At 41.0% G+C, this 24,674-nt stretch overlaps 1 protein-coding gene across 1 annotated transcript; it reads left to right on the top strand.

Moving 5' to 3' along the window:
* Positions 1–3,123: 3,123 nt before the first annotated feature.
* LOC110641009 (uncharacterized) lies at positions 3,124–6,962 on the top strand. The gene is made up of 4 exons (XM_021792598.2): positions 3,124–3,434; positions 3,531–3,886; positions 5,019–5,061; positions 6,214–6,962. The coding sequence occupies exons 1-4, from the start codon at positions 3,314–3,316 to the stop codon at positions 6,648–6,650; spliced, it is 957 nt and encodes a 318-aa protein (XP_021648290.2). The 5' UTR covers positions 3,124–3,313; the 3' UTR covers positions 6,651–6,962.
* The last annotated feature ends 17,712 nt before the right edge of the window (positions 6,963–24,674 follow it).

Raw genomic sequence — 24,674 nt, 5'->3', positions numbered from 1 at the left:
TATTTTTACGAGTTTTCGGAATTTTTTGAATTTTGGACCTCGTTTCGGTCCGAGCGAGTAAAAATTCAAAATTTTGTATTCGAATCGAGCCGGCCGAATCGAGCCGGACGGATCGGGCCGGTCGAATCGGACCGGTCTCTTCTCTTTTTCTTCCTCCCGCGCGACGCTCTCCCCTTCTCTCTCTCTTTTCTCTCTCCTCCCCTCCCCTGCCCGACGCCTCCCTGCATCCTCCTCGCCGCGCGCCTCCCGGTAAATCGGCCGGTCGTACTGAAACGGCCGGAAAGCGCGATTCCCCACGCACGCGCCGGCCGACTTCCACGGCCATCCGGCCGTCCGGCCACCAATTGGACCGGGTCTTGTGTCCAAAATCATCTACTCGTGAGCTTTCCATAGACACCAAGAACGCGAAATCCATCGAGCGGATTGTCCGATTTTAGCTCGGGAAGATTTTAGCCCATTTTGACTTCGGGCTAGATTTCTCGGCAAGTGAATCCCACGAGAAAACCGAGGCCACCAGCACGCTCCATTCGTCGAGAGCTTATAGCGACATAAATTTGAATTTTTCCGACACCGTTTTTGGTGGGTCCCACGGAACCGCGGTGTATTTTCGAGCATTAAATGAGCTTAGAAAATTCTGAAAAATTTATGTACTAACCCGTGTTATGGGCCGTGTAGGTATTCTCGATTCGCGGAAATTCGGCGATTGATCGGTCGCAAATTTGGGCGAACGGACCGTTCTGGAAAAGTCTCGAATTGGGCGAGGTTTTGGCTAGCCCCATTGTCGGGCGTCGAGCGTGTTCGAAGTCGGAATCGGCAAAGGTAAACCGAACCTTGTTTTTCGTAATTTTCTAGTGCTTAAATAGGATTAAAAATCCATAAAATATTCGTGGTAGCTTAGAAAATTACGATTCTTTTTGTAATAGCTTAGTAATATTGCTAAGGACCGCGGGGCAAAGTTTTATAATTTTTAGAGCTTGTTTGAGCAATTTTTGCAAAAATGATCTATAATAAGGACAAAATTGAAATTTTGCGTATTGTGATGAATGACTGATTTGATGGGCCCAGGAGGGGCTGTGTGATATGATTGAACTGTTGATATATGGATTGTGAGTATAGAAGTGCGTTTTTAGCCCTTTTGCAGGTTGGGTAGGTCCTAGGTATAGGGGAGACTCTGCCGGATTTTCGGCACGACTTAGGACGTAATTGGTCTTTTCTTTGTTTGTATTGAGTCAGATTGTATTAAATAATTGTAATATGATTGTCAGGTGAGCCGGGACAGCCTTCTTCCTCCGCCCAGCCGCCACAGTAATTTGTCCTCAAGTTTGTGAGTAAAATATTAATTTTAATTGTAATTTCGATATTATTATATATTCAGCATGCCCATGCATCACTTATATGCATATATTTATGTAGTTAAACTCTAGGCACGATTTATGTTGCATTCATAACTATTAATGTGCCATGAGTGTTGTTGTGGTAATTTGGAGCAGTGTGCGTGCGTTGGCGTGCGTGTGATGTGGTGTGGACTATGGATAGGACGGGGTAGTCACGGCTTGAGTTCTTCGCTGGGACCAATTCCTTCGAGGGGTAGTCACGGCTTGAGTTCTTCGCTGGGACCCTCGATTTGGTTTATTAAGCGAAAGTCCGGCTTGAGTTCTTCGCTGGCACCAGGTTGGATTTAAGAGAGCTGTACAGGGGATCAGCTCCCAATATATTATGATTGATGCTACAGGGTGCGTGAGTGCTCCAAATTACCTTTTTGATGCTATGATGTGAATTTATTGCTGATGTTGCATTTCATTCTCTGAGTTGCATGAGTTTTAGATAGTTATAGAGATTATGGTTAAAATTGATATTTTACTCTGCGAGTCGAACGCTCACTCTGTTCAAAAATTTTCTGAGCCACGGGAGGATATTTTATTGCAGGTTAACACCTTTTCTACCTCGCAGGTTGTTTATCAATATTGTGTAATTTTAATTACTTCTAGAATTTCCGCATGTGTTAGCAGTAATTATTTGAATTTGGTCTGTAATATTATTATCATGTTGGACCTGTAAACTAAATATGCTATGCATGTTTGATTGATTGGATGAGGGAGCTGAGCTCCCATTTATTTTATGTTGATGAGTATGTGGAGGGTGAGCTGAGCTCCCCAAATGACTATATATTGTGTTTATAGGTCGGGTGAGTCGAAAACTCCCCGTTGGTAAGCCCATTTTATGGCCGGACTCTGTCCGTTTGTTTTCTTGAAATTGGGCCCAAATGGGCCTCAGCATTGGGTAAATGAACAGTTAGGCTTACTACGGGCCTTGGGGGCTTTAGGCTGGCCCAGGTCCTAGTGCCGGTCCGGCCCATAGGTTGGGTTGTGACAAATAACTTACATGAAATTTTAACAAGGTTTTTTATTTTAAATTAATTATTTATATTTTTAATTTTTTGAAATTATTATCAAAAAATAAAAAATTATTTAAAAAAGTTTTCTCGTGATTTTATATACTTTTTTAATTACAATTATTTTTCAAACAATATTTAAAATTTAATTGCATAATCCATAGATTTACAAAAAAAATTCACAAAAATAAAATTTTTTAATGAAATAAAAATTTAAAATAATATTATTAATCTAATTATTAATAATATTGATAATATTAATAAAATTTTCTTATTATTAGACTTTCATTGCTCACTTAAATAAAAATATTTTTTAGCAACTTGATTTGGTTACGTAATTTTTTTTTTTCTAAATCAGAGTCAATAGTAAATATGTAGATTTTTTTTTTACATTATTTTGTATAAATACATACAATATATTCTATAAAATATCCAATAATGCCTATCGTATGCACGTCTACAGCACGTGCAAATATCCGAGCAATGAGGTCCCACTCCAGCTTCCATTAGCGCACGTGCGTCCAATATGCAATTCACTGTGAAAAGTTCCATGTCACACTAGAATACGACTACAAAGTTTAACACCACGTCACATCGCTGCTCATTCTCCACCTACGTGGCACAGCGATATATTCCCTTTATGATATACTCTATAAACATGTACGCAGGGAATATATATGCTCACTGTCCGTTCCCGTTCCCGTTCCCGTTCCCGTTCCCTCTTCTTCAACTCCCCGAAAAGTAACCCTACTTTAGATGAGCTCTGCAACTGCATCTAAAAGCAGCAGTGAACCGGAATCGTCTCCCACGCGCCGCCTCTGATCTGGCCATGTCATCGCGCGGTGGGTCCCATCTGGGCTCTTATACCATCCTTCAAAATCCGATCCTCTAGTATTTTGATCTTCGAACACCCGCAAAAACATGGCCCAAAACTCCAAGGAAGAGCCAAAGACCGCTCCCCAATCCGATCGGTGGTACAATCTAACCCTAGGCCCTTCCTTTAAAGAAGACGCCCCTAATAATAAGTACTGCACTCTGCGGTGTAAGTGTTTGTTTTGTTTTTCTCTGTTTGTTTCTCGATAAAATGTAGGAACGGGATGTTGATTGTGGTCTCTGATCTCGGTCCTTTTTGTTACAGATGATTTTAAGCCAGCTTCGATTGATAAGACTAAGCCTGGATCATTGCACAAGAATAAGGAAAATAGGGTATCTGTGGAGTTTCAGAACATTCAACTGGGAAAACCTAAAGTCACATTTGAAGGTAGCAGCGAGGATTACAAGGAAAACGATGCCGTTTTGTTTTTTGACGGTGAGACATTCCGGTTGGAGCGGCTTCATAGGGCCGTAAAGCAGCTACGCCTTCTTCGACAGCCCGGTGAATCTGCTACTGCAGCTGCTCAATCCGGGCCGGCCATTGAGCCTCGGTTATCTCCGGTTGGGAAGGGTATGAAACCTATGAATGTGGGGAGAAGCACAGCTTTTCCTCCGGTGCCGGTGAGTTCTAGTTTTCTGTTTATTTGTTGTGATTTTGGTGTTGGTATACAATTGAACAAATTACAGATAGTGCATTGGATTTGGCAAATACTCATGTCTAAGCAACAGAAATTGGTAATCAGTTTGTGTGGTTTCATCTTGGAATGAGATTAGCTTATGCATAACTAATTGAAGAGGTGGGGGAAAAAAGATAGAAAATAATAGCGGGAGAAAATAAAATGTTTTTGTAGTTTCAGTTACTCATATCGGATTCTGATATGATAGATTGCGACAAGTCAACAAGGTTCTGTTGCAATGCTGTTTTGCAATATATTTGTGTGACTGCCTGAAGCTGCATGTCAGCCTTTGGGTTGCTTGTCAAACGGAGAAAATGGAGAAACTTTTCTTCCTTGGCTAAGATTAGGTCTCTGACATCAAAATGCGCTCTTGCTGTATAAGAAGTTTTGATTTCAGATTTTTCTTATTCAGCATGCCCATCCTTAGTGCCTTTCTTTTAGGCTAACGTTTGACCTGTAGAAACCTTAGTAATGCTCTGAGTTATCCAAAATCACGGCTACATGTCCCTAATTTTTTAATTTCATATGCCTATCAAGTGAAGGGAAGGAGAAAAGGGGCAAGAAAAAGCACTGAGCTCCAGAGCTAAATAATACACTAATGGCAAATGAGGCATTGCCATTTAGAATAAAAATGAGGTCATCTGATCCATAAAACTCAAACCTGTTGCCACCTGTTGGAAAGATCAAATATGGTATTTCTGATGGTCACGAAACTGATATTAGTATTTGCATTTTCTGTGGCAATGGTTTCCCCTCTTCGCATTGGACTTCCAGGCTATTGTGTTTATGCATCAATCTGTAGGTGCTTGTGGATGTTATGTTAATTATGGGTTTTTTATTTTTGGATGAACAAAGTTCCTAAACTGTTCAATGATTTATAAAGCGTCTCATCTTATTTGATTTATCAATTATCAGTACTTCAAACAGGTATTAGTTTCTTCTCCAAATTAAGCAAGCCTTTACGTCCTTGCTTCTTTATTTTGTTTCGCCCTGATGTTCTAAAGTGATTATCTGAAGCTCTGAATTATGTTCTCATCCTTCTTCAAGTTTTATTACTTTCTTTGCTACTGGTTCAGGTTGAGGTGGAACGTATTGATGTTGGTGAACCACAAATTCCAGGTATGGCCATGTGGTTTTGGGGCTTAAATATATTTATTTCTTCAATTTGGTGATCAGTTAAACTCACTTGAAAATGACAAAAATTAAAATTCTTGTTACAAATGGAAATAATTTAAGTCATTGCAGCAATAAGAGTTCTTGCCAGCTAACCTTCTAAAATTTTCTTCAGAAGTATCTGACATATTCTTTGTGGCTTCTTGTGAAAAGATGGGCTAACTGGGAGTGTGCTTTGAATTAATGCCAAAAATTTTTAATTTGTTTTGTTAGTAACTATGCAGTACTTTCTGCATTGTGAAATTTGTATACACTGATGCATATCTAACTTTCACAAACTTTCTAGCTTTTGATTAACATTATAAGTGGGGGAAAAATCTTTTATAAATATGAATACTCGATTCTAATGTACAATGATGAATCCTTTGTTTTCTTGGATTTCTTTCAGAACTCTGACAAAACCTGTTGATTTCTGCTTCTGAGTTGTGTTCTTCACTGACCTTTTTTTAGCATGCGGTTTTATTCTCGTGTTTGATTTTCCAGAGGAATGTACACTTTCTGAAGAACCTTTTATCCTTGAAGGCTCTTCATCATGGATCCATTGCATGCAAGTCAATTATGTCGGGACCCTTCTAAATTTATATTTTAAATATCCACATGGACCACGTCCTAATCCACTTTGTAATTATATGCAACCCTATTGTGAAGTTGAGAGATATGCAAAACATAAATGGCAAACTTTGGTCTAATTTTTCCTTGTTACCTGTCTGGCTGTCTCAGTCTCTGTTCATAACTATATACCTTCTTTGAGCAATATTTGCTTTCTCTCTCTCTGATCTCCTGAATATATTTAGAAGCTCAATTTTAAGCTATGAAGGAGATTTGTGACCCTCTCCGTTCGCTCTACTTTTCAAAGAAGAATTTTCCGTGTTACATTGGCCCTTACCATTCCCCTCTTCAATGATGTTAATAACTGACCTCTAGCAAGTAGAAAAATGGTGTCTAGGGGGAGCTTTCAGCTGATTAATTGTATATTAACTATTAATTGTCAAATGTTTGCATGTGTAATAAATGAGGTTGTAGCTTGGTGTATTATGTCAAGACTGCAATGTTGCAGTACATGTTTTCATGTGTGATAATGCTCCTATTGAATAATAGGTACAAAAGTTTCAAGTAAGGGGATTTCTGGGCATCCAACTGATCCACCAAATATATCCACTTTGTCACCTAGCCCCAAGAATGATGAAGCTGAAGACCATCAAGATATAGATATTGAGGACATATTTGGCTCTAGTTCACCTTTTGATAATGCAGCTGAACAAAAAGGCAATGCTGGATTTGATATTAATGTACCACAGCAAAACGATACTGATGATGAGATTGCTGATGTGGATGATAGTGGTGATGAGGTAGAGAAGGGGCGCAATGCTGCTGAAGCCCTTAGAGCCCAGGTTAATGCAGAGGAGCAGGATGAGCAGACTTCAAGTTCTACCAGCAGCAGTGGTAGTGGAAGCAGTGGAAGTGGAAGCGGTAGTGGGAGCAGCAGTAGCAGTGACAGTGAAGGCAGTGATGAAGATTCGGTTAACTCTATTTGAGTGTTTGAACAACTCTCAGAAAACAATGAGAGTACCAAATTGGTATTTAGAAAACTTTCCCGTCTTACAGAATAAGCCATCCTGGTTTTAGGGTGAGGGCACTTTGCTTATGAACGCATAGTGGTGTGCAAATAATTTAGCCATGTTGAGTGTTAAAGATTAACAGATGTCTTGTATTTTTGTGAGTATAAGGTTGGATATTAAAAAAGAATAATTTTAAGATTGATTTTGGTATTTTTGTAGTTGGTAGAACATTGAAGGGTTGTGTGAGAATAGATATGGAATAAGAGACATATATGGACAATATTGGTCGTATTCTTGAGTTTGAAAATTTATTTTCTTGCAGATAAAAAAAAATTATTTTCCTGATTAAAGAAAAGTGTTTGATGTTTATTTTTCATTCCGCTTTCATAGTTATATGGAAAACTTTATTCAGTTCAATTATTTTTAATATGCTCATCCAGATTATCAACAGCTCTATGTGATTTAGATTTTGTCATGTACGAACTAATCCATGTTGAATTTTTCAAGTAAAAAAATTGGACGGGTGAGGTTTAACAAAACCCACGACTTTAGACTTGCGATTTGATAAATTTACAACTTATCTCTATAGTTAAGTTGCTAATTTTAATGAAAATAATAAAAATGTTTTTTAATTTTATTTTTAATTTGAAAAATAATTTGATTCTGAGATTTTATTTTATCGGTAATTTAACTTTTATAATTTAATTAAACCTATAAATGAATCTATATAATTATAAAATCAAGTAAGTTAGCACTTGATATTTTAATAAATTTATAAGTTAGTTTTTGTCATTAGAATTATTATTAATTTCTTATTAAATTTAGTAAAAATATGAAACTTATATTTATAATTATATTTTTAATTTAAAAATAATTTAATCATTAAATTTTTATTTTAATAATAATTTGTGTCTCCATTCATATTTTTTTAATATATAATAATATAAAATAATATATAAAAATATTTTTCAATTATAAAAATTATATATAATTATTTATATATTATTAAAATAATAATAACATAAATAGAATTTTATAAAATTATAAAAACTTATTTATAAATAGTTATATATTTAATAATTAATTTATAAAACAGATGAATGATTTTGTAGTTAACGAAAAAAATTTTTTTAAGCATCTTAAAATAATGAATTTATATTTTAGTAATTTAAATTTAAAATTTTTTATTTTAATTGGATTCAATTTTAAAAATAAAGGAATTAAATTATTAATAAAATAAAATTTCATGAACATAATTATTAAGAAAATAAACTTTTAAAGACTATTATTTTCATGTTAAAAATAAAAATAAAGATATGTTGATTATTTTTACTAAAATTAATGATAATTTAATAAATTAATTTATAAATTTTGTTAAATTTTATAAATTAAATTATTTAATTTTAAAAATATAAATACTAAATTATAAATATTACAAAACATCATAGACTAAATTGTAGTTTAACAAAATTTGACCAAGCGTGTTATGTTCAAATAAAATATGTTATATATAAAAGAATGTTAACTATTTTTCTCAAGGGCAAGACGGTCTTGTTGAAAATTTTTTTTGTCTTTTTTCAAAGAATATCGAGTGTCATGTGTGATGAAGTGATAAAATCTAATCACTGAATATATTTTAGCATAAGTTACAAAAAGGATTTTGGAAATTTGCCCTATTATAACCTTTGATTTAAATCCTTTCTACATGACACCAATTGTGAATTACATTACAATGCATGCAAATAGAAAAGGCAGACATTACCAAGGAGCGAATTGAAGTATTTTCAGGATAACAGCATTGGTTGGTATATTGTTATCAAAATTGTTCTCCACCTTCAGCACATGTGAAGAATTGCAGACAAATTCTCTTTAGCGCCTGCAAATAAGTGCAGAGAAATTCCCTCCTCACACACTCGATCTCCTTAGACAAGAATATAAACCCCAAATCATACTTCATAGCCACAGCAGAAGTGTCCTGAAAGGCTACGTCGATGCTGCATGTTTGCATTGATGTATGATTGGAGGTTGTATTCTACTGAAAACATGGCAGAGATAACAGAGACGGAACGCATGGTAGAAACGATAGAGATCGTTGGGAAAGCGAGGAAGAGAATGAAAGCTTGGTGCTAGTTACCGTTGGGAGAATGAGAGAGAGAGAATGAAGTACAAAACAAAAGGCCTGCCTGGCTTAAACGACAGAAGTAGGAAAGACAAAAAGTGAAAGGCCTGTGTAACCTTAAAATCTTAAAAACGCAGAGTTTTAATGAAATAGATGTGATTTTTTTTTTTTTTTTCAAGTCCTAAGGAAATTGATCAAATTGAAATTTTATATATTTAAATTAAATTAAATTACAATTTTAAATTATTTTTTGGCAATTTAAATCGTACCATCACCTCGCAACCCATCCAGTAACCGCTAACACATTTAAAATGCTTGGGCCTTATTTTCACTTATATATTTTTTTTTGCTATATCCATTTTACTCGTGAAAATTAATATAAGAGATTTATGCATGTTATGAAAATTAAAAATAATTTTTAATTTAAATTCTGATACATTAAAGTTTAAGAAGAAACAATAAAAATTTACAAAATTTAATAAATAAAATATGATATAACTTAACCAATAAATTTTATTTTAATAGTATTAAAGTTGTTTTTAAAAATATAAAATTTTGAATTTAAATTTAAATAAAAAAAATTAATTATAAAAAATGTGATATTACTTTAAACAAATAAAGGATGACCAGAGCTTCAGTTCGACAGAGTAGTTAAGTTTGTATTGTGATCAAATACTTATAAATATATATTAAAGTATACAAATTAACTTATTAAATTATGTCATTTATTTAAAAAAATAACTTAAAATTTTACTTTTAAAATCTTCTTAATATAATTATTGTAACACCCCAAAATTTTAAATTTTATGAGCATTTTTGGTATTTTAATTTTATTTAAATTTTAGGAATTTTTTTGAGATTTTTCGGATTTTAAAAATCGGGTTCGATTTTTCGAAAATATAAACTTTGATGAATTTTAAAAATTAATTTAAAGACCACGTGGCAAAACTAAAAATATATTTGGAGTCTACGTATTTTTCTGAGTTTTCTGGAATTTTTTCAAAATTTTTGGACCTCGTTTTGGGTCCCGAGGCAGAGTAAAAATTTAAAATTTTATATTCTGAATCGAACCTGCCGAATCGAACCGGACCGGATCGAACCGATCGAATCGGACCGGTCTTCTTCTCTTTTTCTCCTCCCTCCCGCGCGCATCGACCCTCTCCTCTTCTCTCTCTCTTTTCTCTCTCCTCCCTCCTCCCCTTGCCGCGTCGCCGCCTCCCCTGCGTCCCCACCTCGCCGGCGCCCCACCTCGGCCTTCCCCCACGGCCGGCTGCCGCCTGGAACGCCGGAAAACGGCCTTGGAACTGACGCGCAGCGCGCGCACGACTGTTGGACTTCCCGGCCAAAATCCGGCCGATCCGGCCACCAATTGGATCGGGTCTTGTGTCTAAAATCATCTACTCGGCGAGAGCTTTCCATAGACACCAAGAACGCCGAAATCCATCGAGCGGTTTGTCCGATTTTGCTCGGGAAGATTTTAGCCCATTTCGACTTTTGGGCTAGATTTCTCGAAAACAGTGAATCCCACGAGAAAACCGAGGCTACCAGCGCGCTCCACTCGTCGAGAGCTTCGCGGCGACATAAATTTCGAATTTTTTCGACACCGTTTTTCAGTAGGTCCCACGGAACTTCGCAATGTTTTTCCGAGCATTTAATGAGCTTAGAAAATTCTGAAAAAATTTATGTACTAACCCTCGTGTTATGGGCTTCGTGTAGGTATCCTCAATTCGCGGAAATTCGACAGTTGACCGGGTCTGTGAATTTCCGGCCAGACAGACCCGTTACCGGAAAAGTCTCCGAATTGGACCGAGGTTTTGGCTAGCCCCCTATTGTCAGATGTCCCGAGCAAGTTCCTGAAGTCGAAATCGGCAATGGTAAACCCGAACCTTGTTTTTACGTAATTTTCTAGTGCTTAAATAGGATTAAAAATCCGTAAAATATTCGTGGTAGCTTAGAAAATTATGATTCTTTTTGAAATAGCTTAGTAATATTGCTACGGACCGCGGGGCAAAGCTTTAGAATTTTTAGAGCTTATTTGGGCAGTTTTTGCAAAAATGGTCAATTATAAGGACTAAATTGAAATATTACATACTGTGATGGATGATTGATTTGATGGGCCCAGGAGGGGCTGTGTGATATGATTGAGTTGTGGATATATGGATTGTGAGTATAAAAGTGTGTTTTGAACCCTTTTGCAGGTTGGGTAGGTCCTAGGTATAGGGGAGACTCTGCCGGATTTTCGGCACGACTTAGGACGTATTGGTCTTTTTCTTTGTTTGTATTGAGTCAGATTGTATTAAATAATTGTAATATAATTGTCAGGTGAGCCGGGACAGCCTTCTTCCTCCGCTCAGCCGCCACAGTGATTGTCGTCAAGTCTGTGAGTAAAATATTAATTTTAATTGTAATTTCGATATTATTATATGTTCAGCATGCCCATGCATCACTTATATGCATATATTTATGTAGTTAAACTCTAGGCATGATTTATGTTGCATTGATAACTGTTAAAGTGCCATGAATGTTGTTGCGGTAATTTGGAGCAGTGTGCGTGCGTTGGCGTGCGTGTGATGTGGTGTGGACTATGGATAGGACGGGTAGTCACGGCTTGAGTTCTTCGCTGGGACCCGATCCTTCGAGGGGTAGTCACGGCTTGAGTTCTTCGCTGGGACCCTCGATTTGGTTATTAAGTGGAAGTCCGAGCTGAGTTCTTCGCTGGCACCAGGTTGGATTTAAGAGAGCTGTATAGGGGATCAGCTCCCATATATTATGATTGATGTTACAGGGTGCGTGAGTGCTCCAAATTACCTTTTTGATGTTATGATGTGAAAATGTTGTTGATGTTGCATTTCACTCTACAGGGTGCATTAGTTCTAGATAGTTATAGAGATTATGGTTAAAATTGATATTTTACTCTCTGAGTCGAACGCTCACTCCTGTTCAAAAATTTTTACAGGCCACAGGAGGATATTTTTTGAGGTTAACCTGCTTTCTCCCTCGCAGGTCAATTATTACTGTTTGTATAAACTTGTTAAATCTTAGAATTTCCGCATGTGTTAGAAATGTTTATTTGATTTGGGTCTGTAAACTAAATTATTATTTTGGGACCTGTAAACTTAATATGCTATGCATGTTTGATGGATTGGATGAGGGAGCTGAGCTCCCATTTATTATTATGTTGATGAGTATGTGGAGGGTGAGCTGAGCTCCCCAATTGACTATATATTGTGTTTACAGGTCGGGTGAGTTGAAAACTCCCCGTTGGTAAGTCCATTTTATGGCCGGACTCTGTCCGTTTGTTTTCTTGAAATTGGGCCCAAATGGGCCTTAGAGTTGGGTTAATGAACAGTTAGGCTTACTACGGGCCTCGGGGGCTTTAGGCTGGCCCAGGTCCTAGTGCCGGTCCGGCCCATAGGTTGGGTCGTGACAAATGTGGTATCAGAGCTTAGGCTCCAGATTCATAGGGAACAATTGTCTAAAGTGTTGGGAAGAGTCTACTAGGAGTCACATGCGGAAAAATAGGGTCCACATTCGTCTTGCATTGTCGTCTTTGCTTCTAGTTTCTGCTTCATATATTGTGTGTAAATATGAGTCTATAGAGCTGTGTAATGTGCAGTTTTGAATTTTGTGGGCTAATGCTGCTGAATTTCAGGAAAATGCGTAGAAGGTGAGAGCCGCCTTGCATCGTAAACGCAGATGTGCTCGACGAGTTGTTGGCACAGATGAGGCGCCTGCCAGGAGGCGGGTAGGAGGCCTAGAGTCGCTCAAGTAGAAGAGCACGCCACGATTCAGGAACAGTCTTTCATGTCACAGGGTCCCATGGACCCCATGGCAGCTACTCTAGCTGGGTTGCAGAGAACCATCGACATGATGGCGCAGTATATGGTCCACCCTCCACAGCAGCAGCAGTCCACCGCACCAAGAGGGGAACCTTACAAACAGATCATAAATTTCAAGAAGTTGGTGCCTGGTACTTATGATGTGTCAGACGATGCATATCGATTTATGGATTCTCGCAGATGGTAGGAGCGATTACATTGGTGATAGAAGACTGATAGAGTGTATGCAGCATGTCATGGGGCCTATGCTTAGACAATGGATGAATGACTACGTGTTACCCCGGATGGAGGGCTTGACATGGGCTCAGTTTGTGGAACTTTTTATCAATCGGTTTGTGCCAGAAAGCTTCAGAGATCAGAAGCAGTGGGCCTTTGAGGCCTTAAGACATAATGGCAGTGTCCAGAGATGAATATGCTGCAATTCTCGAATTGAGCAGATATGCCCCTACAGCAGTATCTACAGAGACTATGAAGGTGAAAAGATTCCTAAAGGGGCTTGACAGGAGGTATGCAAACCTGGCCATGATGTCTGATCAGTCTTTTGACGTGGTAGTTGATCGAGCCAGACAGATAGAGATTAGCTATGCTGTGGATGACAGCGGAAGAGCAAAGAAAAACAGAGCAAAGGGTTCTACCGGTGTTCCCCAAATGGGTACTCCGGATAGTGGTGGCCAGAGTAATTACAGAGGAAAGAGTAGGAACAAGAGAAGTGGTTTTAAACACAAACCACGAGGATTGCACTGGTACGGATCCAGCGGTGGTCACGATCGGGAATGCAGCTGGTTCGGTTCAGATCCTCTTTGGCACAGTGTGCACAGTGTGGAAGAGGACATTCAGGACCTTGTTTGATGGGGTCAGGAGTATGCTTCAGGTGTGGCCAACCAGGTCACTTTGCTAGGGAATGCCCCATGTTCAGCGAGCCACAGATGGGGTCACAGGGTTCTGTTGCAAATGTTCCTCGCCAGTTGTATCCGGGTACTTCCAACATGGCAGTCAGTAAGATAATTGGCAAACAGGGCCGAGGACAAGGGGGACGTGGATTTGGAGGCAGATCAGGAGGTAGAAGTCAGTATCAAGGTTCTGCCACTCAGGGTAGGGGTCAAGCTCGGGTTTTCACCCTGACCCACCAGGATGCTCAAGCTTCCAATGCGCCAGGTGTATTCTTCCAGTACATTCTTATGAGGCTCGTGTTTTGATAGATCCGGGTGCTACGCACTCATTTGTCTCCCCTGTGTTTGCCATGAGGTTGGGTAGAAACCCTACAACTTTAAAGTGCCCTTTGTCAGTAGCTATCCCACTTAGTGACAACATAGATGTAGATATGGTTTTTCCGGGTAGCCCAGTGGTAGTGGATGGAAAGATCCTCCCAGCAGACTTGGTTCCTCTACCAGTAATGGATTTTGATGTAATCCTGGGGATGGATTGGTTGTCAACTCACTATGCCACTTTAGACTGCAGGAACAAAAAGGTGTATTTCCACATACCTGGTGTGGAAGAGTTTAGCTTTGATGGTGACAGGAGCATGGCTCCATATAATTTGGTGTCAGCAATTAGTGCTAGAAAAATGTTGAGGCGTGGATGCCAAGGGTATTTGGCATTGGTGAGAGATACATCTGTAGAAGGTGTCAGCATGGAAAATGTTCCTGTTGTCAGAGAATTTATGGATGTCTTCCCTGAAGAGCTTCCAGGGTTGCCACCAGAAAGGGGAATAGAGTTCTGCATTGATGTTGTTCCGGGTACAAACCCCATATCCATGCCACCTTACAGGATGGCACCAGCAGAATTGAAAGAGCTGAAGGAGCAACTACAGGAGCTTTTGGACAAGGGTTTCATACGTCCGAGCACTTCACCCTGGGGTGCTCCTGTTCTATTCGTGAGAAAGAAGGATGGGTCATTGAGGTTGTGTATTGACTATAGACAGCTGAACAAGGTGACTGTGAAGAACAAGTATCCACTTCCTCGGATCGATGATTTGTTTGATCAGCTCCAAGGAGCTAGATTCTTTTCCAAGATAGACCTGCGATCAGGCTACCATCAGTTGAGAATCAGGAATGAGGACGTGTCCAAAACGGCTTTCAGGACAAGATATGGTCATTATGAGTTCTTGGTGATGTCTTTTGGACTCACTAATGCACCAGCAGCCTTTATGGACTTGATGAACAGGGTGTTCAAGCCATTTTTGGACCGTTTTATCATCGTATTCATAGATGACATTCTAGTATACTCTCGGACTGAGGAAGAACACGTGTGGCACTTGAGGATGGTGTTGCAGACGTTGAGGGAGCACCAGCTATATGCCAAATTTTCAAAATGTGAATTTTGGCTAGAAAGCATCTCATTCTTGGGACACGTGGTTTCTAGTGACGGCATTCAAGTGGATCCTAAGAAAATTGAAGCTGTAACTGATTGGCTTAGGCCTACAACAGTCACTGAGGTGCGAAGTTTTCTGGGTTTAGCTGGCTACTATAGGCGTTTTGTACAAGATTTCTCAAGGATAGCGGCTCCCCTAACTAAGTTGACCAGGAAGAATGTTCCATTCATTTGGACAGATGTGTCACGACCCAACCTATGGGCCGGACCGACACTAGGACCTGGGCCAGCCTAAAGCCCCCGAGGCCCGTAGTAAGCCTTAACTGTTCATTTACCCAATTCTAAGGCCCATTTGGGCCCAATATCAAGAAAACAAATGGACAGAGTCCGGCCATAAAATGGACTTTCCAACGGGGAGTTTTCGACTCACCCGACCTGTAAACACAATATATAGTCAATTGGGGAGCTCAGCTCACCCTCCACATACTCATCAACATAATAATAAACGGGAGCTCAGCTCCCTCATCCAATCCATCAAAACAGACATAGAATATTAAGTTTACAGGTCCATCATGATAATAATATTACAGACCAAATTCAAATAATTACTGCTAACACATGCGGAAATTCTAGGAGTAATTAAAATTACACAAATATTAATAAACAACCTGCGAAGTAGAAAAGCGAGTTAACCTGAACAAAATATCCTTCGTGGCTGTAAAAATTTTTGAGCAGTGAGCGTTCGACTCAGAGTAAAATATCAATCTTAACTATAATCTCTATAACTATCTAAACTAATGCACCCTGTAGAGTGAAATGCAACATAAACAACATTTTCACATCATAGCATCAAAAAGGTAATTTGGAGCACTCACACACTCTGTAACATCATTCATAGTATATGAGAGCTGATCCCCTATACGCTCTCTTAAATCCAACTGTGCCAACAAGAACTCATTTCGGACTTCCACTTAAATACCAAATCGGGTCCCAGTGAAGAACTCAAGCCGTGTCTACCCAAGGACCGGGTCCCTGAAGGACTCAAGCCGTGTCTACCCGCCCTATCCATAGTCCACACCACATCACACGCACGCCAACGCACGCACACCGCTCCAAATTACCACAACAACACTCATGGCACATTATGATTATCAATGCAACATAATTCGTGCCTAGAGTTTAACTACATAAATATATGCATATAAGTGATGCATGGGCATCTTGAACATATAATAATATCGAAATTACGCTTAAAATTAATATTTTACTCACGGACTTGACGACAATCATGTGGTGGCGGCGGAGGAAGAAGGTTGTCGGCTCACGACAATCATATTACATTTATTTAATACAATCGACTCAACACAAACAAAGAAAAGACCAATTACGTCCTAAGTCGTCTTTGAAAATCGGCAGAGTCTCCCCTATACCTAGGACCTACCCAACCTGCAAAAGGGCTAAAAACGCACTTCTATATTCACAATCCATATATCAACAGTTCAATCATATCACACAGCCCCTCCTGGGCCCATCAAATCAATCACCCATCACAATACGCAAAATTTCAATTTAGTCCTTATTATTGATCATTTTTGCAAAAACTGCCCAAACAAGCTCTAAAAATTATAAAACTTTGCCCCGGTCCTTAGCAATATTACTAAGCTATTGCAAAAAGAATCGTAATTTTCTAAGCTACCACGAATATTTTATGGATTTTTAATCCTATTTAAGCACTAGAAAATTACGAAAAAGCAAGGTTCGGGTTTACCTTTGCCGATTCCGACTTCGGGAACGCGCTCGAGACGTCTGACAATGGGGGGCTAGCCAAAACCTCGCCCACCCGAGACTTTTCCAGAACGGTCCGTTCGGCCTAATTTTGCGCACCGATCAATCGTCGAATTTCCGCGAATCGAGGATACCTACACGAAGCCCATAACACGGGGGTTAGTACATAAAATTTTCAGAATTTTCTAAGCTCATTTAATACTTGAAAATACACTGCGAAGTTTCGTGGGACCCACCGAAAAAACGGTGTCGGAAAAATTTGAAATTTATGTCGTTGCGAAGCTCTCGACGAATGGAGCGTGCTGGTGGCCTCGGTTTCCTCGTGGGATTCACGGTTTTCGAGAAATTTAGCCCAAAAGTCGAAATGGGCTAAAATCTTCCCGAGCAAAAATCGGACAATCCGCTTGATGGATTTCGGCGTTCTTGGTGTCTATGGAAAGCTCTCGCCGAGTAGATGGTTTTGGACACAAGACCCGGTCCAATCGGTGACCGGATCGGCCGGATTTGGCCGAGGAAGTCGGCGCGGCGCGCAGGGACTTCCGCGGCATTTTCCATTGCTCAAGGCCGCTACCGGCCGGGACGGCTGGGAGGCGCTGACGAGGAGGACGCAGGGAGGCGGGCCGGCAGGGGAGGGGAGGAGAGAGAAACGAGAGAAGAGAGGAGAGGCGTCGCGCGGAGGAAGAGGAAGAAAAGAGAAGAGACGGTCCGATTCGACCGGCCGAATCGGCGTTCGATTCGAATACAAAATTTTGAATTTTTATCGCCTCGGACCGAAACGAGGTCCAAAATTCGAAAAATTCTAAAACTTCGTAAAAATACTTAGACTCAAAATATAGTTTTAGTTTTGCCACGTGGTCTTTAAATTAATTTTTAAAAATCATCAAAGTTTATATTTTCGGAAAATCGAACCCGATTTTTAAAATCCGAAAAATCTGAAAAAAAAATCCTAAAATTCAAATAAAATTAAAATACCAAAAATACTCATAAATAATAAAATTTGGGGTGTTACATTCTTCCCCCCTTACAGAAAATTCGTCCTCGAATTTTTACACAAGGCGTAATAAAGTACATGATTATACATTGAACAAGTAAGGGTACTTGCTACGCATGTCTGCTCGACTCTGTGTGCACTCTTCCACCGATCGACTCTCCACAAAACCTTAACCATAGGGATCTGTTTGGATCTTAGCTGCCTTACTTGGTAGTCCACTATGGCTCTGAGTTGCTCCTCAAATGTCAAATTCTCCTTTAGCTCTATCACATCCGGCTGCAGTACATGAGAAGGATCGGGAATGTATATCCTGAGCATGGAGATGTGAAACACGGGATGAACGTGAGAAAGGTTGGGTGGTAGCTCCAACCTGTAGGCAACGTCTCCAACTCTATCAAGAACCTCAAAAGGTCCGATATACCGAGGTGCCAACTTGCCCTTCTTTCCAATCTCATGACTCCCTTCATTGGAGATACCTTCAGAATACATAGTCGCCATTGCAAACTCCACATCCCTCCGTCTGGGTGCATAACTCTTCTGCTCATCGAAAGCCGTCCTCGATCGTTCCACGATTAAAGGAACTACCTCTGAAGTGTACTGCACTAGGTCTACATCATGCACCTTCGCTTCCCCCATTTCCGTCCAACACAGAGGAGACCTACACTTTCTTCCATATAGTGCCTCATAGGGTGCCATCCCTATGCTGGAGTGATAACTGTTGTTGTAGGCAAACTCCACCAAAGCTAGCTGCTCATCCCATTGACCTCCAAAATCCAAGACACTCATGCGAAGCATGTCTTCGATGTTTGGATTGTCCTTTCTGACGTCCGTCTGTCGAGGGTGGAAGGTCAGATCGAAGTTCAATTGTGTGCCAAGTGCCTCCTGCAACTTTCTCCAAAACCGAGAAGTGAACTAGGGCCCTCTGTCAGATATTATGGAAGCCGGAACTCCATGCAATCTGACTATTTCTCGAATGTAGAGCCGGGCATACTGTGCCACAGTATGTAGTCTTTACTGTAAGAAGTGAGCTGATTTGGTCAAGCGGTCTACAATTACCCATATCGAATCATATCCTCGTGGTACGAGGCAACCCAAATCACAAAATCCATTGTGATCATTTCCCACTTCCATTCTGGGATAGGGAGCTCTTGCAGCTTCCCTGACGGTCTCTGGTGTTCAAACTTCACCTTCTGACAAGTCAAGCACTTGGACACAAAGTCTGCAATGTCTCTCTTCATGCCATTCCACCAGTAGCTATCTTTCACATCATGGTACATCTTGGTGGAACCTGGGTGGACACTGTACAGTGTATAGTGTGCCTCTCGCATAATTTCATCCCTGAGGTTGTCCACATCGGGCACACATATCCTAGAACCATGCACTAGGGCGCCATCATTGGCAAATCCAAACTCACCACCTTCACCTTGCTGTACTCTTTCTATGATCTTCATCAATTGTTGGTCTCTGTGCTGGGAAACTCTAACTCTGTCCTTCAAGTCTGGCCTCACTGAAAAATGAGCCAACAATACCCCCTCATCTGAAAGATCTAGGACTAAACCTTGATCCATCAACTCATGTACCTCCTAAATCAGTGGTCTCTTCTCTACTGAAATGTGCGCCAAACTGCCAGAAGATTTTCTGCTCAAGGCATCTGCTACAACATTGGCCTTCCCAGGGTGATACTGGATGGTGCAATCATAGTCTTTCAGAAGCTCCATCCATCTCCTCTGTCTCAAGTTCAAGTCCCTCTGTTGGAAGATGTACTTTAAACTCTTGTGGTCGGTGTATATCTCGCACACTTCGCCATACAGGTAGTGTCTCCAGATTTTCAGTGCAAAGATTACAGCCGCCATTTCCAAATCATGTGTGGGGTAGTTCTGCTCATGCCTCTTCAGCTGCCTTGAAGCATAGGCCACTACCTTTCCATTCTGCATCAAAACACACCCTAGGCCAACTCTGGAGGCGTCACAATACACGGTGTATCCTTCACCACTCACAGGTAGTGTCAACACAGGGGCAGTGGTTAGACACTCCTTAATCTTCTGGAAACTCACCTCACAGTCATCTGTCCAAATGAATGGAACATTCTTCCTGGTCAACTTAGTTAAGGGAGCCGCTATCCCGAGAAATCTTGTACAAAACGCCTATAGTAGCTTGGCTAAACCCGGAAAACTTCGCACCTCTGGATCGTTGTAGGCCTAAGCCAATCGGGCCATACTTCAATTTTCTTGGGATCCACTTGAATACCGTCACTAGAAACCACGTGTCCCAAGAATGAGATGCTTTCTAGCCAAAATTCACATTTCAAAATTTGGCGATACCGGTGCTCCTCAAAGTCCGCAACACCATCCTCAAGTGCCACACGTGTTGTTCCTCGGTCCGAGAGTATACGAATGTCATCTATGAATACGATGACAAACGATCCAAAATGGCTTGAACACCTGCTCATCAAGTCCATGAAGGTCGCTGGTGCATTAGTGAGTCCAAAAGACATCACCAAGAACTCATAATGACCATATCTTGTCACGAAGCCGTTTTGGACACGTCCTCATTCACGATTCTCAAGCGATGGTAGCGATCGCAGGTCTATCTTGAAAAGAATCTAGCTCCTGGAGCCGATCAAACAAATCATCGATCCGAGGAAGTGGATACTTGTTCTTCACGTGACCTTGTTCAAATTGCTCGTAGTCGATACACAACCTCAATGACCCATCCTTCTTTCTCACAAATAAAACAGGAGCGCCCCAAGGTGAAGTGCTCGGACGTATAAAACCCTTGTCCAAAAGCTCCTGTAGTTGCTCCTTGACTCTTTCTTTCAATTTGGTGCCATCTGTAAGGTGGCATCGATATGGGGTTTGTACCCGGCACAACATCAATGCAAAACTCTATTTCCTTCTGGTGGCAACCCCGAAGCTCCTCTGGGAAGACATCCATAAATTCTCTGACAACAGGAACATTTTCCATGCTGACACCTTCTGCAGATGTATCTCTCACCAATGCCAAATACCCTTGGCATCCACGCCTCAACATTTTTCTGGCACTAATTGCTGACACCAAATTATATGGAGCTACGCTCCTGTCACCATCAAAGCTAAACTCTTCCACACCAGGTATGTGGAAGTATACCTTTTTGTTCCTGCAGTCTAAGGTGGCATAATGAGTTGCCAACCAGTCCATTCCCAGGATTACATCGAAATCCACATCGTAGAGGAACCAAGTCTGGGGAGGATCTTTCCATCCACTACCACTGGGCTACCCGGAAATACCATGTCTACATCTATGTTATCACTAAGTGGGGTAGCTACTGACAAAGGGCACTCTAAAGTTGTAGGGTTTCTACCCAACCTCATGGCAAACACAGGGGAGACAAATGAGTGCGTAGCACCCGGATCTATCAAAACACGAGCCTCATAAGAATGCACTGGAAGAATACCGCCACAACCGCATTTGAAGCTTGAGCATCCCGGTGGGTCGTGGTGAAAACCCGTGCTTGACCCCTACCCGAGTGGCGTAACCACATCGACTTATACCTCTGACCGCCTCCAAATCCACGCCCCTTGTCCTCGGCCTGTTGGCCACCGAATCGATCGCCGCCATGTTGGAAGCACCGGATACAATTGTCGAGGAACATTTGCAATGTAACCTGTGACCCCATCGTGGCTCATCAAAACGGCGATCTCTAGCAAAGTGGCGGTTGGCCACACCAAGCATACTCGACCCCATCAAACAAGGTCTGAATGTCCTCTTCACACTGTGCACACGGTGCCAAAGAGGATCTGAACGAGCGAATCGCCTTGCCTGAAATGTTACCACCGCTTGGATCCGCACTCAGTCCGAACCCTCGGATTTGTGTCTAAAACCACTCCTCTTATTTCTCGCTTCTTCCTCTGTAAGTAGTTTGGCCACCACTATCCATAGTACCCGTGTGGGGAACACGAGAACCCTCGCCTGCTTTTTCTTTGCTCTTCCATTGTCATCCACAAAGATAGCTAATCTCAACTGTCTGCCTCGATCCACCACCACATCAAAAGATCGATCGACATCATGGCCAGTTCGCATACCTCTGTCAAGCCCCTTTAGGAATCTTTTCACCTTCATCTTTTCTCGTAGCTCTGCTGCAGGGGCATATCTGCTCAATTCCGTAAAGTGCAGAGCATATTCATCTACTGCACCGCCATTCGTCTTAAGGCCTCAAAGGCCCACGCTTCGATCTCTCAAGCTTTACGCACAAACCGATTGATGAACAGTTCCACAACTGAGCCCATGTTAAACCCTCCATCCGTGGTAACACGTAGTCATTCATCCATTGTCTAGGCATGGGCCCCATGACGTGCTGCATACACTCTATCAGTCTTCTATCGGTCAATCGTAATTACATTTCTGCTGTCTGCGAGAATCCAAAAACCGATATGCATCGTCGACACATCATAGGTACGGGCACCAACTTCTTGAAGTTGATGATGCATTTGTAAGATTCCTCTCTTGGTGCGGTGGATCGCTGCTTTGTGGAGGATGGACCATATATTGCGCCATCATGTCGATGGTTCTCTGCGAACCCGGCTAGAGTAGCCGCCATTGGGTCCATGGGACCTGTGCCATAAAGGACCGATCTGTCTTGGGGGTGTTGCTCCTCTACTTGAGCGACTCTAGGCCTCCTACCCGCCTCCTGGCGGCGCCTCATCTGTCGACACCTCGTCAGCACATCCAGTTCAGTGCGATGGCGGCTCTCACCTTCTACGCATTTTCTGAAATTCAGCGACATTAGCCCACAAAATTCAAAGCGCACATTACGACTCTATAGACTCATATTTATACATAACATATGGAGCGAAACTAGAAGCAAAGATGACAATGCAAGACGAATGTGGACCCTATATTTCCGCATGTGACTCCTAGTAGACTCTTCCCAACACTTTAGACAACATTCCCTAAGAATGGAGCCTAAGCTCGATACCACATTTGTCACGACCCAACCTATGGGCGGACCGGCACTAGGACACAGGCGACCTAAAGCCCCGAGGCGTAGTAAGCCTTAACTGTTCATTTACCCAATTCTAAGGCCCATTTGGGCCCAATATCAAGAAAACAAGCGGATGATGCGGCCATAAAATGGACTTTCCAACGGGGAGTTTTCGACTCACCCGACCTGTAAACACAATATATAGTCAATTGGGGAGCTCAGCTCACCCTCCACATACTCATCAACATAATAATAAACGGGAGCTCAGCTCCCTCATCCAATCCATCAAAACAGACATAGAATATTAAGTTTACAGGTCCATCATGATAATAATATTACAGACCAAATTCAAATAATTACTGCTAACACATGCGGAAATTCTAGGAGTAATTAAAATTACACAAATATTAATAAACAACCTGCGAAGTAGAAAAGCAGGTTAACCCAGAACAAAATATCCTTCTGTGGCCTGTAAAAATTTTTGAACAGAAGTGAGCGTTCGACTCAGAGAGTAAAATATCAATCTTAACTATAATCTCTATAACTATCTGAACTAATGCACCATGTAGAGTGAAATGCAACATAAACAACATTTTCACATCATAGCATCAAAAAGGTAATTTGGAGCACTCACACACTCTGTAACATCATTCATAGTATATGGGGTGATCCTATCTGACTCTCTTAAATCCAATGCAGTGCGTGAAGAACTCAGCTCGGACTTCCACTTAAATACCAAATCGGGGTCCCGTGAAGAACTCAAGCCGTGTCTACCCGAAGGGCGGGTCAATGAAGGACTCAAGCCGTGTCTACCGTCCTATCCATAGTCCACACCACATCACACGCATGCGCCAACGCTGCTTCCGCTCCAAATTACCACAACAACACTCATGGCACATTATGATTATCAATGCAACATAATTCGTGCCTAGAGTTTAACTACATAAATATATGCATATAAGTGATGCATGGGCATGCTGAACATATAATAATATCGAAATTACAATTAAAATTAATATTTTACTCACAGACTTGACGACAATCATTGTGGCGGTGAGGCGGAGGAAGAAGGCTGTCGGCTCACGACAATCATATTACATTTATTTAATACAATCGACTCAACACAAACAAAGAAAAGACCAATTACGTCCTAAGTCGTGCGAAAATCGTGAGTCTCCCTATACCTAGGACCTACCCAACTGCAAAAGGGCTAAAACGCACTTCTATATTCACAATCCATATATCAACAGTTCAATCATATCACACAGCCCCTCACGGCCCATCAAATCAATCACCCATCACAATACGCAAAATTTCAATTTAGTCCTTATTATTGATCATTTTTGCAAAAACTGCCCAAACAAGCTCTAAAAATTATAAAACTTTGCCCCGCGGTCCTTAGCAATATTACTAAGCTATTGCAAAAAGAATCGTAATTTTCTAAGCTACCACGAATATTTTATGGATTTTTAATCCTATTTAAGCACTAGAAAATTATGAAAAAGCAAGGTTCGGGTTTACCTTTGCCGATTCCGACTTGAGAACGCGCTGGGGCGTCGACAATGGGGGCTAGCCAAAACCTCGGCCCAGTCGGAGACTTTTCAGGTAGCAGTGCATGCGGCGGAATTTTGCAGACCCGATCAACTGTCGAATTTCCGCGAATCGAGGATACCTACACGAAGCCCATAACACGGGGGTTAGTACATAAAATTTTCAGAATTTTCTAAGCTCATTTAATGCTTGAAAATACACTGCGAAGTTTCGTGGGACCCACCGAAAAAACGGTGTCTGAAAAATTTGAAATTTATGTCGTTGTGAAGCTCTCGACGAATGGAGCGTGCTGGTGGCCTCGGTTTCCTCGTGGGATTCACGGTTTTCGAGAAATTTAGCCCAAAAGTCGAAATGGGCTAAAATCTTCCCGAGCAAAAATCGGACAATCCGCTCGATGGATTTCGGCGTTCTTGGTGTGTATGGAAAGCTCTCGCCGAGTAGATGG

This window comes from Hevea brasiliensis, chromosome 15, assembly GCF_030052815.1.
Source record: "Hevea brasiliensis isolate MT/VB/25A 57/8 chromosome 15, ASM3005281v1, whole genome shotgun sequence".
Lineage (NCBI taxonomy): Eukaryota > Viridiplantae > Streptophyta > Magnoliopsida > Malpighiales > Euphorbiaceae > Hevea > Hevea brasiliensis.
The sequence above is the reverse complement of the archived record's forward strand: the minus strand, read 5'-3'. Positions and strand labels throughout refer to the sequence as shown.